The sequence below is a fragment of the Arachis stenosperma genome, chromosome 4 (genome assembly GCF_014773155.1).
Source record: "Arachis stenosperma cultivar V10309 chromosome 4, arast.V10309.gnm1.PFL2, whole genome shotgun sequence".
Classification (NCBI taxonomy): Eukaryota; Viridiplantae; Streptophyta; class Magnoliopsida; order Fabales; family Fabaceae; genus Arachis; species Arachis stenosperma.
The window spans coordinates 142666172-142679489 of NC_080380.1; the positions used below are offsets into that span (position 1 = coordinate 142666172).

General features: G+C 26.1%; 1 protein-coding gene across 4 annotated transcripts; it reads left to right on the forward strand.

The window, feature by feature from the left end:
* Positions 1-7154: 7154 nt before the first annotated feature.
* Positions 7155-11881, forward strand: LOC130976201 (beta-glucosidase 12-like). 4 transcript variants are annotated; one of them, XM_057900987.1, is made up of 15 exons: positions 7155-7350; positions 7462-7534; positions 7645-7733; positions 7838-7907; positions 7982-8040; positions 8388-8463; positions 8553-8630; positions 8710-8797; positions 8938-9193; positions 9807-9922; positions 10036-10250; positions 10379-10410; positions 10748-10850; positions 11345-11441; positions 11521-11881. In XM_057900987.1, exons 1-15 carry the CDS (start codon positions 7204-7206, stop codon positions 11705-11707), a joined length of 1686 nt encoding a protein of 561 aa, XP_057756970.1. In that variant the 5' UTR covers positions 7155-7203; the 3' UTR covers positions 11708-11881. The 4 variants fall into 4 exon arrangements, with proteins under 4 accessions (XP_057756970.1, XP_057756971.1, XP_057756972.1 ...); XM_057900988.1 differs by having other exon boundaries at positions 7669-7733; XM_057900989.1 differs by having other exon boundaries at positions 7189-7350; positions 7437-7534.
* Positions 11882-13318: the final 1437 nt, after the last annotated feature.

The window sequence follows — 13318 nt, forward strand, 5'->3', positions numbered from 1 at the left end:
CAACTGTATTTATACAATATATAATTTATGAAATAACTAAAATATTATACTAATTAATTATCATTTTATAAATTACATATTATATAAATATAGTTGGTCATTTTATATTGTATAACTATCTGTTATTTCTGACTTTGAAAAAATTTAAGTTTTAGTTCCTATGCCACCATGGAGGGTTATACTTTTTAATAATTTTTTTAACTTAAAAAGTCTCGGTAATGATTTTTTAAATGTTAATGAGTCTAAGGATGATTTTTAACGAATTTTTTAAAAATCGTTTATAATTCCGTTTTGAATTTATAAGTTTGTAAAAATGTAGATTTTCTGGAATTTGAACTAAAACACAAAATTTGAATTTCTATTTTTTTTTGTTTTGATTTTTTTGATATTTTATTTGAATCCAAATGAAGGTATTTTATTATTGACATTTATATTTTAAAGTTAATATAGAATAAATACAATTAACTTATAATAAGCTGTATAGTACTAAATCGAATCAGATTAATTCGATTTACTAAGTGACCAAGCTAAAACGAAACAACCTAATTCGATTTACATTGAATTGAAGTTATCCATTTTTATTTGTCTTTATTCCTACTAATTTGAATCATACTAATTTGATTTAGTACCAGAGAAGCTAATATAAATTTATGCAGAGGATATACACGTAACGTTTTTTGATTTGAAACTTTCATGTAATATTAAATCCCACTTTTTTATTAATGTTATTTTACTCTATTTATTATTAAATTATTTTATTTGTATTAAAAAATTATTATTAATTTATTAAGAATATTATTTAGTAAAAATATTATTATCGATATTATTAATAGTAAGATAGAACAGAATAAAAAGAAACACCCTTTTAAAAGATTTAGAGACATAAAGTTAATTTAAAAATCTTATGATTCTCTTTCCATAAAATACTTAGTGGAAGACGAAAGAATAGTGTGAAGATATTTTGAGCTATTAAGGATAAATAAGTAAAAGACTAAAGAAAGAGAGATGGTAAATCATCACGTGTGATTGTGAAAAGGTCACGAGAGGGTGACGGTAAGTATGATTATGGTACCGAAGGATAAATGTTAATAAGCCGTGAGCTTTGTATCATTGTATGTGAATAATTGTGCAGGGACGCCCATAAATATGGAATGACTTTTAGAAGAATGGGTCACATGTTTCAGTTGGAGAATCAGCGCATGCAAGTACTTGTAAAGGTCATGTTCGGCATACTTCAACTGGAGAATCAACGCTTGCAGAAAGTAGGAACTTGCAGAGGTTATGTCGCTGGAATTTCTTATCCGACTTGCGAGTTGGATTGTGTCAGGTGCGGGTCAAAACCGATAAATGAGCTCATTACCTACGCTAGGAATAGATATGCATCATCATTGTTTACACATTTTACATTTGATTCAGTATTGTGAATTGTTCTCGATTTATTGAGTGTGTTTATGCTTTCTATTGATTGTTAATATGAATTTTTGTGACTGGTTATTGTTCTAGCTAGTTCCTTGTATTTGGCTGTGATTGACTGAAACTGTGATAATACTAACTTAATTATCTACCCCCAATCCTATTAAGAACTTTTCAATTTTTACCCCTTCTTTCCTCTCTTTTAGATGGAGACGGGAGTTCTGTTCTATGAGTTGGAGCATCCATATAGATATGAGGTGTACAACATAGTTTTTATATAGTAACCGCTGAGCCTAGGGTACGTATGTACGTGTTGCGTGATCATCCCTTCTGATATCCGATTAACATTCCACTTTTTATACCTGAATGCCTTACAAGTTTTCTCTAGCATGGCTTCACCTAGATGCTTCTCATCATCCGTTCCACGATGGACCTGGACTTCATCATCACTCTATTCAGCTTGAGGATCACGTTGTTCTTGAGTCTGACCTTGTGGAGGTCTTTGTACCCGAGCCTGTATCTGAGTGGGATCTTCCTTTAAAGTTGATTTCATCATCCTCATCTAGACTTTCGACAGTAGATCAGCATACAATTTCTATTAGTGGGCCTGCATGTATGAATCAGAGTAGAGATATTAGTGCCAGGATTTTCTATGAGATTATTGAGATCTCTAACGACGATGACGAGGATTTCGAAGAGTATCTTGATGTGATCGAGATTTCTTCCTCTGATGATGATAGTTGATGATTAGAGTTGATGGCATAATTTTGGTAGTTTTTTGTGTTAGTCTAGATTTTGTATTTAGTCTCTCACTTTTGATTAGACTCATCATGAGAGTAAACTATGAATAATTTGACTAGACTAGTTTCGGACGCTAACTTAAGGACTTCCTGTATGGACCAGGTTCTAGAATGTTGTTGGTTGTATCTATAATAATAATTTGAGAAAAGTTGTACGCTAACTAATGTTATGTACGACGGTGTGTGTATATCCCGCTAGGGAGATAATGGACTATTTGTACAATGTGTACAATGGGCTATTGAGTTACAAAATAAACATCTCCCATACTATCTAGAATAACCATCCGAGTACTAGGGATAATAAAAATCTTTCCAAAAGATTAAATTCATTTTAGGGTTCACCAAGGATCGAACTCTTGACCTTTTAGATCTAGTATTCTAATACCATGTCATGATACCACTCATCTCAAAAGTTTTAGCTGATGGAAAAAGGTAATATTAATGATTATATCTCTAATACTCCATAAACCACCATTGTGCACATTGTACAAGTATTCCATTGTTCCTCATACTTTCCCATATATATATAGTATACATGGTGTATATTATGTTTATCCTTAACGTTCATGTTATTGTTTTTTGTATTTTATTTTACATCACCATTTGTCTACGCATAATTGGTTATTTCTTTTGACCCCTTTTTATGTTAAAAAAAAATTTCTAAAACACGATTTTTTACTAACACGATTACATGCTTAATAATAAATATTAGCTAAATTTTTGGGTGACAAGTTGATAACACTAAATTTTTAGTATGATTATGACATATTGAAAATTGGGTCATTACATAGTCGATTCCATCTAGTGAGATAAGACTCCGTTATTATTATTGTTATGAAAAAAAAAAGTAAATAATTAAGGTTTACGAACGTTTGCCCCATTAAGGTTTTAGAAAAAAATAAGTATCACCAAAAAAAAGAAATTTTATTTATACGTTAAAAAATTTATATTATTAAATATTAACACCATAATAATTATTGCATTATATAAATTTAATTTATTAATATTCAAAAAATTAAATTTAATAATAATAATAATAATAATAATAATAATTCTTGCCACATTAGCTAATTAGTTAATTAAGTAAAACTAAGCGTAACTTCTCAAACATAAAAGATATTATTAGTATTTAATAATTTTTTTAAAATTAATATATATCATTTATTTATTTTTATTATTTTATTTTATTTAATTTTAGTCTTACATATAATGATTATTTTTATTGAAAATTTTTTATCATAAATTTTATAGAGTATCAACTCTACAATTAAATAACAACAATTTATTGAATGATTAATTTAAAAAAGTATATATTTGATTATTTAGACCTAAATATAAAGAAAATTGTGATGGTTTAATTTGAATTTTTGTATTTTTTATTATTATGTTTCTTTTTATCTTTTTTACATAATTATATATAAATGTAGTTTTTTTTTCATATTATATAAAAGATAATCAATAAAATATAATCTGACGGATACAAAATATTTGACAAGATATTGTTAATATTAAACATACTAAACACAACATTATTAAATATTGAAATAAGAAAAAAATAGTTTTTAATTAATATGCTTTTTGATATGTTAATTAAATTATTATAATTTTGTTAATATACTTAATTTTAGATATCTAAATACATTTATAAAAATGTTTAAGAACTATCAGAATTTATTATTTTTTGTTATTATTTTTAGTTATTAATTTAATTCATTTAGTTTACTAATTCAACAATATATTTTTAACCTACATTTTTAAATATTAATAATTAATTAATAACTAAAAATAATAAATTTTAATAGTTTTTTAACTTTTTAATTATTATTGTATACTAATTTTACCCCACTAATAAAATTTTCAGATCCGTGACTGATTGTTTAAGCATGTTGTTGCATCTTCCGAGTATAATATGTTTGCAAATTTTTTAACCAAAACTTGTTTGGTTTGGAAGGTTTTCTAACAAATGTCATAAGACACATAATTATGAGCTAAAAAGAGCTTTGTAATAAGATGCATGTTTCGAGGGACGAATAATAGTACTACTAATAATTAATAAAGTCCAAATAAAACAGCAAGAACCAGGATCAATATACCAATTATAATCATAGTTTTATTTATAAAATACATATTAAAATGTAAAATATGATTTAATGGTTGATATTATATATAGGGCAAAACACTAAAATAAGCCAAGGGGAAGAAATTTTTACGTAAATCCGCTAAACCAAAATTTTTTTCATGAATCAACCAAAGCATATTTATATGTAGTTCGAATCAACTAGATTCGAACTCAATCTACACATAATTCGAATCATATTGCTTCGAATTATACACAAAACTCACACACACACTAATTCGAATCAACTTGATTCGAATTACACACATACAATAATTCGAATCAAGTTGATTCGAATTACACCCTGATTTATTAAAAAAATTAATAATTTATTAAAAAATTTATTAAAAAATAATAATTTAAAATTAAAAAAATATATATTTTATTTCATGTATTAAAAAAAATCTAACAAAATATTTAATTACGAGACTTTTTTTTAAATATTAATGAGCTATCAATTCAAATTCCATACAATACTCTTTTGTCCATTTTTAATAGCTCATGAATATTTTTTAATAAATTTTTTTAAATTATATGGTGAGATATTACATGATTCGAATTACGCATGGAAAGATCAATCACTCTGATTCGAATTATATGGTGAGCAATTCGAATTCTATACAATACTTTTCTGTCCATTCTTGATAGCTCATGAATACTTTTTAATAAATTTATTTTAATTATATAAACCACAAAAAATATTTTATTCTATGCAAAATAATTTAAAAATGGCTTAAAAGATGTTAGGACATTAATAATTTAGAAATTAAAGAAAATATATTTTTATCATGTATTTACCTAAATCACTAGAATATTACAAACTTTTATAGTACTCGTAACATTTTTAAGCCATTTTTTTAAATTATTTTGTATAGAATAAAATATATTTTTTAATTATTTTGGATGGAATAAAATATTTTCTTTAATTTTTAAATTATTATTGACTATCTAGAGTATTTTATTTAAAATTTGAGTACATGCATGTATTTACCTAAATCATTAGAACATTACAAATTTTTATAGTATTCCTAATATTTTTTAAGTCATTTTTTAAATTATTTTGCATTATTTTTTTGTGGTTTATATAATTAAAATAAATTTATTAAAAAGTATTCATGAGCTATCAAGAATGGACAGAAAAGTATTGTATAGAATTCGAATTGCTCACCATATAATTCGAATCAGAGTGATTGATCTTTCCATGCGTAATTCGAATCATGTAATATCTCACCATATAATTTAAAAAAATTTATTAAAAAATATTCATGAGCTATTAAAAATGGACAAAAGAGTATTGTATGGAATTTGAATTGATAGCTCATTAATATTTAAAAAAAAGTCTCGTAATTAAATATTTTGTTAGATTTTTTTTAATACATGAAATAAAATATATATTTTTTTAATTTTAAATTATTATTTTTTAATAAATTTTTTAATAAATTATTAATTTTTTTAATAAATCAGGGTGTAATTCGAATCAACTTGATTCGAATTATTGTATGTGTGTAATTCGAATCAAGTTGATTCGAATTAGTGTGTGTGTGAGTTTTGTGTATAATTCGAAGCAATATGATTCGAATTATGTGTAGATTGAGTTCGAATCTAATTGATTCGAACTACATATAAACATGCTTTGGTTGATTCATGAAAAAAATTTTGGTTTGGCGGATTTACGTAAAACTTTCTTCCCCTTGGCTTATTTTAGTGTTTTGCCCTTATATATATATATATATATATATATAACATGACTAGGACATAAATCACTGCAAATGTGGCAGTGAGGAAACTACCCCCACATACGCTGTGCTATTCTACACCATCGACATGGCTTCGAGATAACCATACATGATACAACATAGCTTGAAAGATAGAGAGAGAGAGAGCGAGTGAGTGAAAGAGATAGCCTCAGAAACAAAGGCAAATGACGGACTTAAAATATTTTAGAAGTTGGGACAAAATATATCTCTTAAGATAAATTTTTTTGAATATTACTAATTATACTAAAAATATAATAGAAATATAAAAATTAAAAAAAATTAATAAATATTTTTATTTTTAAAATATTTTATTTTAATTTTAATATACTATTAGATTAAAAATTTTATATATCTATTTAATTATATATTATAATTAAAAAAATTATATTTTATATTTCATCATATAAATAATTATTTAAAATAATATACATATTTTAACATATCAAAATTAATTTTTATGCTTTTAATAATTGTTTTACTACTTATTATAATTTTCAAATATTAATTACATCTCATTCAATTAAAAAAATTATTTGTTGTAATATTTATGATATAAAATATTTTTAATTTAAAATAGTTATTACAAATAAATTTATTTAAGAGATAAAATTAAAAAGTATTATATAATATTAAAATAAAGAATATTAATTAATAGATAGATATTTTTTATTTATTATAACTAATTTTTAAAGACAAAATAAGATACTAATAATTTTATTTATATTTAGAGAACTGAGATTTAGTTTGATTAACTAGTTGATTATGTTTTAAAATTATATTATTATTGTTCATTAATTTTTATTGAGTTAATTTATTTACTTATTTTTAATTTTAATATTAAATAAAATTTAACAAAATAAATATTGTTACATGTTAAATTTAATAAAAAACAAATTTTAACATGAATCTCAAAATAAAATTTTATAATTTTTTATAAAAACAAAAATATAATTATATTAAAATAAATATATTGATTTATATAATATTATTCCTTTTTTTTTTAACTTAGTGGGGGCAAATGCCCCCTCCACCTTGAACCTGGGTCCGTGTCGCATTATTAAACAGAAAGCAGAAGCGTATTAAATATTTTGTTAAAATTGAAAAGCAAATAGTGGAAATGAATTCACTTATGTTCATCAATTCCAAGCACTGCCTTGTACATACTATGTATATGTATATACTAATTCTACTACTTCACTATTCATCATATGCTTTCATTCACATCAATCCAAGTAACTCTGACTCATCTTCTAACAACTTTCAGGTTTACATTTAATAAGTTTACCTTTCACCTTTATTTATATGTGTTATTTGAATATGGATTTCAAATTTTCAATTAAGGCCTTTCAGATTTTGTGATTCTTATAATTCACAGTGTGACCAAGCTTCAGCAAATGATGGAGGATATCCAAGTGTTTGGAACACCCTTGTTGGTGAGGAATATCCAAGTAAGGGGGCAGGTCTTTTTAGACTTTTAACAATATTGAAAGCAATTTTGGTCAATGATTAGCATTATTGGCATTTTTTTATTATTATTATTGTAACTTATATATGCCAGGTTTTCCTATGTACTATGGCACAGCCTCTGTTAAAAGAAGTAGCTTCCCCACTGATTTCATGTTTGGTACAGCATCCTCTTCATATCAGGTTTAATTTTTCCTATGATTATGTTATCCACCTTCTTAATTAGCATGTCCATTATTTAATTAAAATTAATCTAATATGCAACCTTGGTGTATGGTTATGTAAAGTATGAGGGTGCAGTGAATGAAGGTGGCCGAAGTCCAAGTATATGGGACACTTACACTGAGAAATACCCAGGTACATTAACACTTCTCTTTCCATTGAGGATAGCAAAAAACCAAATTTTTTTTAAATTTTTATTCGGGTGGCAGAAAGAATAAAAGATCATAGTAATGGTGCGGTTGCCGTTGATTCATACCATCTTTTCAAGGTACATATTGTTGCCTTTAGTTTGACCTTAAGCAATGTTGTAAATTGAATTTGCACACGAGAACTATTAGATGAATCGACATGTATAACTAAACTGCTTAATATCACACTTGTTTGCATATTGTGATTCTCGGTATTGTGATGTGAAAACTTTGTTTGCAACTTGAAAATTAGTATGTTGTGTTGTGTTGTAGCCTATTGTGATTAATTTACTTAATTAAGGGTAATACTATGATTGTGGAATTGGTGATGTGAAAACCTTAATTTAAAACCATGACTTAACAGGACATTGTGTTCTACATCTATCTTTCACTTTAGTTAGTTACTAAGCATATGTTTTCTTAATAGGAAGATGTGAATATAATGAAGGACATAGGATTCAATGCATATAGGTTCTCAATCTCATGGAGCAGGATACTTCCGGGTAAGAATATTATATGCTTGAACTCTTGTAGTCCTAGTCTTATGATTAGCAAGAAATTTAGTGCTTGCTAATTGTACTGTGATCATTAGGTGGAAACTTAGCTGGAGGAATAAATAAAGAAGGCATCCAATATTACAACAACCTCATTAATGAGCTTCTTTCAAATGGTTTGAAATTCATAATCCCCTCTGTTTTCCATTGAAATCATCAATTTTTATGTTAAGACTTTAGTGGCTTTTGTGACAGGAATACATCCCTTTGTAACTATTTTCCATTGGGATTTGCCTCAGAGCCTTGAAGATGCATATGGTGGCTTTTTGAGTCCACACATTGTGTAAGGATATGCTTACCTAACCCAGAAAAACCATTAAGCTAAATTACCCTGTTCATAAAGATTGATGTAGATATGTAGCAAAGTAAATTATAATAATGTTAAGTGATAAGTGATAATGGTTAATCATATCATAATGTTAGGGATGATTTTAAGGACTATGCAGAGGTGTGCTTTAAGGAATTTGGGGACAGAGTGAAACACTGGATTACATTGAATGGACCATCCATTTTGTCTCTATTAGGCTATGCTCATATTTTGAAAGCCCCAGGAAGATGCTCAAGCTGGTTGCCCTTCAATTGCTCCGGTGGAGATTCCGCCACTGAACCTTACCTTGTGGCTCACCACCAGCTTCTTGCCCATGCTGCTGCTGTCAAACTTTATAGGGAAAAATACCAAGTAAATTCTTTACTTCAACAATTTCTCATAAAGCTATTAGCCAAGATCATGTATCATCATTGCAACTATCAGCAATTATTATGCTACTGTATAACTTTTTATTCATTAGCATAATTAAGTTCTTACAAAATTCGTTATTGATTTTTTAAGTTCATACTTTATATGTAGTCTCAAACTAACTATCTCTTAAATCTTATAGTAAACTATATCAACTTTTCTTGAAGTTAGATTTATTAAGGTATCAAGTGTTATAGAAATTAAACCAGGGAAATTAGTATATGCTTTTTGCAAATGAAGGAGTGTAGTGTGTAATATTATTTAATTTCAAAAAAATTAGTATGATTTACCTAAAGTTGTAGATTAATCTATAACCGTTCTGCCATACTTTTTAGAAGCATGATTATACAGGCATGTTTAACATGAATATGAAATCTGAACCTTTTTAATATGATTTTATTCTTTACAAAAACATCAGAGCTTCTTTCATAAACTGGTTTTAGGAATGTTAAGTATATTAAGTTAGTTCTAAAGCCTCATACATGTAAGGCATCTAGTTTGTGTAATATCCTACTTTGTGAACTAATTTATACTTAAATGTGATCATTTCTATCAGAAATCTCAAAAGGGTCAAATTGGGATTGCTCACAGCATTGACTGGGCTATACCTATATCCCATTCTGCTGCTGACATTGATGCAACATCAAGAGCACTGGCTTTCAGGATAGGATGGTAATTTGCACTATTTTATTTTTTCACATAGTAAAATTGTTTACCTATGACTACCAATGTCAAATTAATTAAATTGACTAATATTGTTGTCGCAATTTCTATTGTTCTTTAAGGTTCATGGAACCAATAACTTATGGTTCATACCCTGTTGAAATGGTTAACTATTTGGGAGATAGATTGCCAAGATTTTCTCAAGAGCAATCTAAAATGGTCCAAAATTCATTTGATTTTATTGGTATCAATTATTATACCACATCTTATGTGACGGATGCTGAATGTCAAGTTGAAAATCAAACAGCCTTCACAGACTCTTGCACAGAGTTAACAAGTAAGCTAATTAGATAGATTTAATCAAGCTTATAAAATGTTTTTCTTTTCTTTTTTTCTATCTAATTTTTGAAACTTTTATCTTTCTGATTCTACTACCTCCAATGACATTTGAAAATGTTGCATCAGATGAGCGAAATGGGATTCCTATTGGTCCAAAGGTATGCACTAACAATTAAGATCATTTAATGTCACTGAATTCTTGATGTAAAATTATGCTAAGATCTATATTATTAAGATTGTTTAGAGTATGGAATATCACGTTTTACTTGGTGCATCATAGCATTGTCCTTCAAACACATACAACTTGGGATAGTTGGTTCATATTCATTTTATTTTAAGCTTTTATTATGTCCATGAAAATTGGTTTGATGGTTTTAACTTAATCAACTAATAAGCTTTTATTTTATTTGATGTTTCCCATTTCCTGAACATTATTGTCTACAAATAGTTAAATATTTAGAAGAGCATACTAACATGGATAATTTTATTTTGCAGGGTGCCTCAAATTGGATCTACCTATACCCACAAGGAATTGAGGAACTACTAATATACATGAACAACAAGTACAACAATCCAATTATATACATAACCGAGAATGGTATATAAATTATTATTATTAGGTTTAATTATTCTATCGGTTGTTACTGTTTCACTAAATTTTTAATTAGGTTTTTATACTTTTTTTTTCTTTTCAATTGAGTCCCTACACTGTTTCTAATTTTGTAATTAGATCCTTCCTAATATGAAAATTGTTAGAATTAACTGAGTATTTTTTCATAAATTGAAGATATCTATAATTAAGAACTTAATTAAATCTTTGATCACGTATTTTTTAAAAAAAATATTCTATTAATTTTAGTATTCTTGACATGAAAATTATCTAATTACAAAATTAAAAACAGTGCAAAAACATAATTGAAAAGAAAAAAAAAAGAGTACAAAGACCTAATTACAAATTTGATGAAATTATAAGGACAAATAGAGTAATTAAACCTTATTATTATTATTATTATTATTATTATTATTATTATTATTATTATTATTATTAAATAACATTTATGCTCTTATACTTCAACTTATTTTAATTTGAAGGATATCCTGAGGCTAACGATGGAAAAATGTCACTTGAAGACAGAGAAAGAATAGATTGCCATATTCAGCATCTTTACTACATTCGCAGTGCTATGAGGTATGGATCATTAAGATTTGCAAATTGCTAAGGTGAAGGGCTACTTTGCAAATTAACTGTTTTTTTTTTAATTTTGTAGGAATAATGATGTTAAGGTGAAGGGCTACTTTGCATGGTCATTGTTGGACAATTTTGAATGGGCAGATGGATACACTGTTCGATTTGGACTCGTTTATGTTGATTATAAGAATCATTTAAAAAGATATGCAAAATCTTCAGCCAAATGGTTTAAGAATTTTCTCCATAAACAAGTAGAATCCCTCTGAAGTCTGAACAGCAACCAACAGACACATGCCTGTCCTCACTAATTTACTATTTCTTTTTTTTAAGTTGAGATGGTTAGACTAATTAAAAAGAAATATCTCTTCTTTTGCATATAAATGAATTACATATAATTTTACACATATAATTTTTTAGCACTTTATTTTGGGTGTAAGTTTATTTTATTTTAATTATTTGAATTTAATTCTTGTATACCAACCGTTGAAAAAAACTTTATACAAATAATCAATCGTATTTAAAAGGAGTTAAATCAAGACTACCTAATAATTTTACGCATTATTCACCTTTATTGTAATAAATGATTTATACAATAGATTTTCTATCTTTTATCTCGTAAAGTAAAACTAGCTGGGATAAAAAATAGAATATTAACACAATTATATATTCTTATTATTCAATCTCCAATAAGGTGTGAATTTTCATCACAAATCATGATAAGATTTTTATTATAATCAAACTAATTACAGCTACCAATTCAAAAGAATTCAAACCAAGTTAAACAATAATAACTACCTAAGTTTAAGTCAATTTTACTAAAACTAGTGGATGCAAATCAAATATACTAAACCAATGAATTTCAAACCAAGTATGCCTAATTATTTAACACAAATCAATCATAACAAATTTCTAAACGTTGACCCAATTTAGGAAAGGAAGACTATATGAATTCAAACTAAGTTTATATCTCCAAAAATTGAATTACACTGAATAATGGCTTAATTTAATAATTTTTTCATCTTAACTCTCTTATCTTTTCAATTCATGGCTTTTTTATTCTTTCTTGATCATTTTAATAACATTTTTCTATTACAAAAGGAGATAGACTAAAAAACAAAATAATTCTATGAAAAGCTAAAAAATCCTAAAGATTCGTTTCTAATTAAAGAAAATAAAAGATATTTCTTTGTAAGCATGAGGTGGGAAAAGAAAAAAGCGTCCGAGAAAAGGCACGTTAATAATGATGAATATATATACTCTCTTTTATTACCTTTTAATTTGGAAAATGCAAACTATATATAGATGAATACCAATCTTCAAAATTAAAATTCTTTGTTGTAGATTATGGTTTAATTTGCTCATTATGATGGCTACCCTCTATGGCTTTATCCACGTTGATTGTCCTTATTCCATATGATGATTGTGTCAAGTAAGTGTCTTGTTGTGACCTTGTCTTTTGTTTTTTTATCATTACTAGTGTATGAATCCGTACTCATCACGAAAAAATTTATAAATAAAAAAATTTATATATTTAGATATTTAAAAAAATATAAAATAATTATTATATTAAAAAATTTATAAAATTATTATTAAAATTAAAATTTAATTTAAAAATAGTGAGTAATAATTATTTTACATTTTTTTAAATAAAATAATTATATAATATACATTAATACAGAATTTAAAATAAAATTAAAATATTTATATTAGAATCTTATTATTTCAAAGATTTTTCTATAAACAACAATGATAGTTAAATTTGCAGACATTCCTATGTGATTCATAAGTAAAACTTTTAAATCTCTCTTACTCTTAACTCTTGAAAGTGCCACATATAGTTGGCTATGTGTAAAAACTGGTTTGGACAAGTACAATCC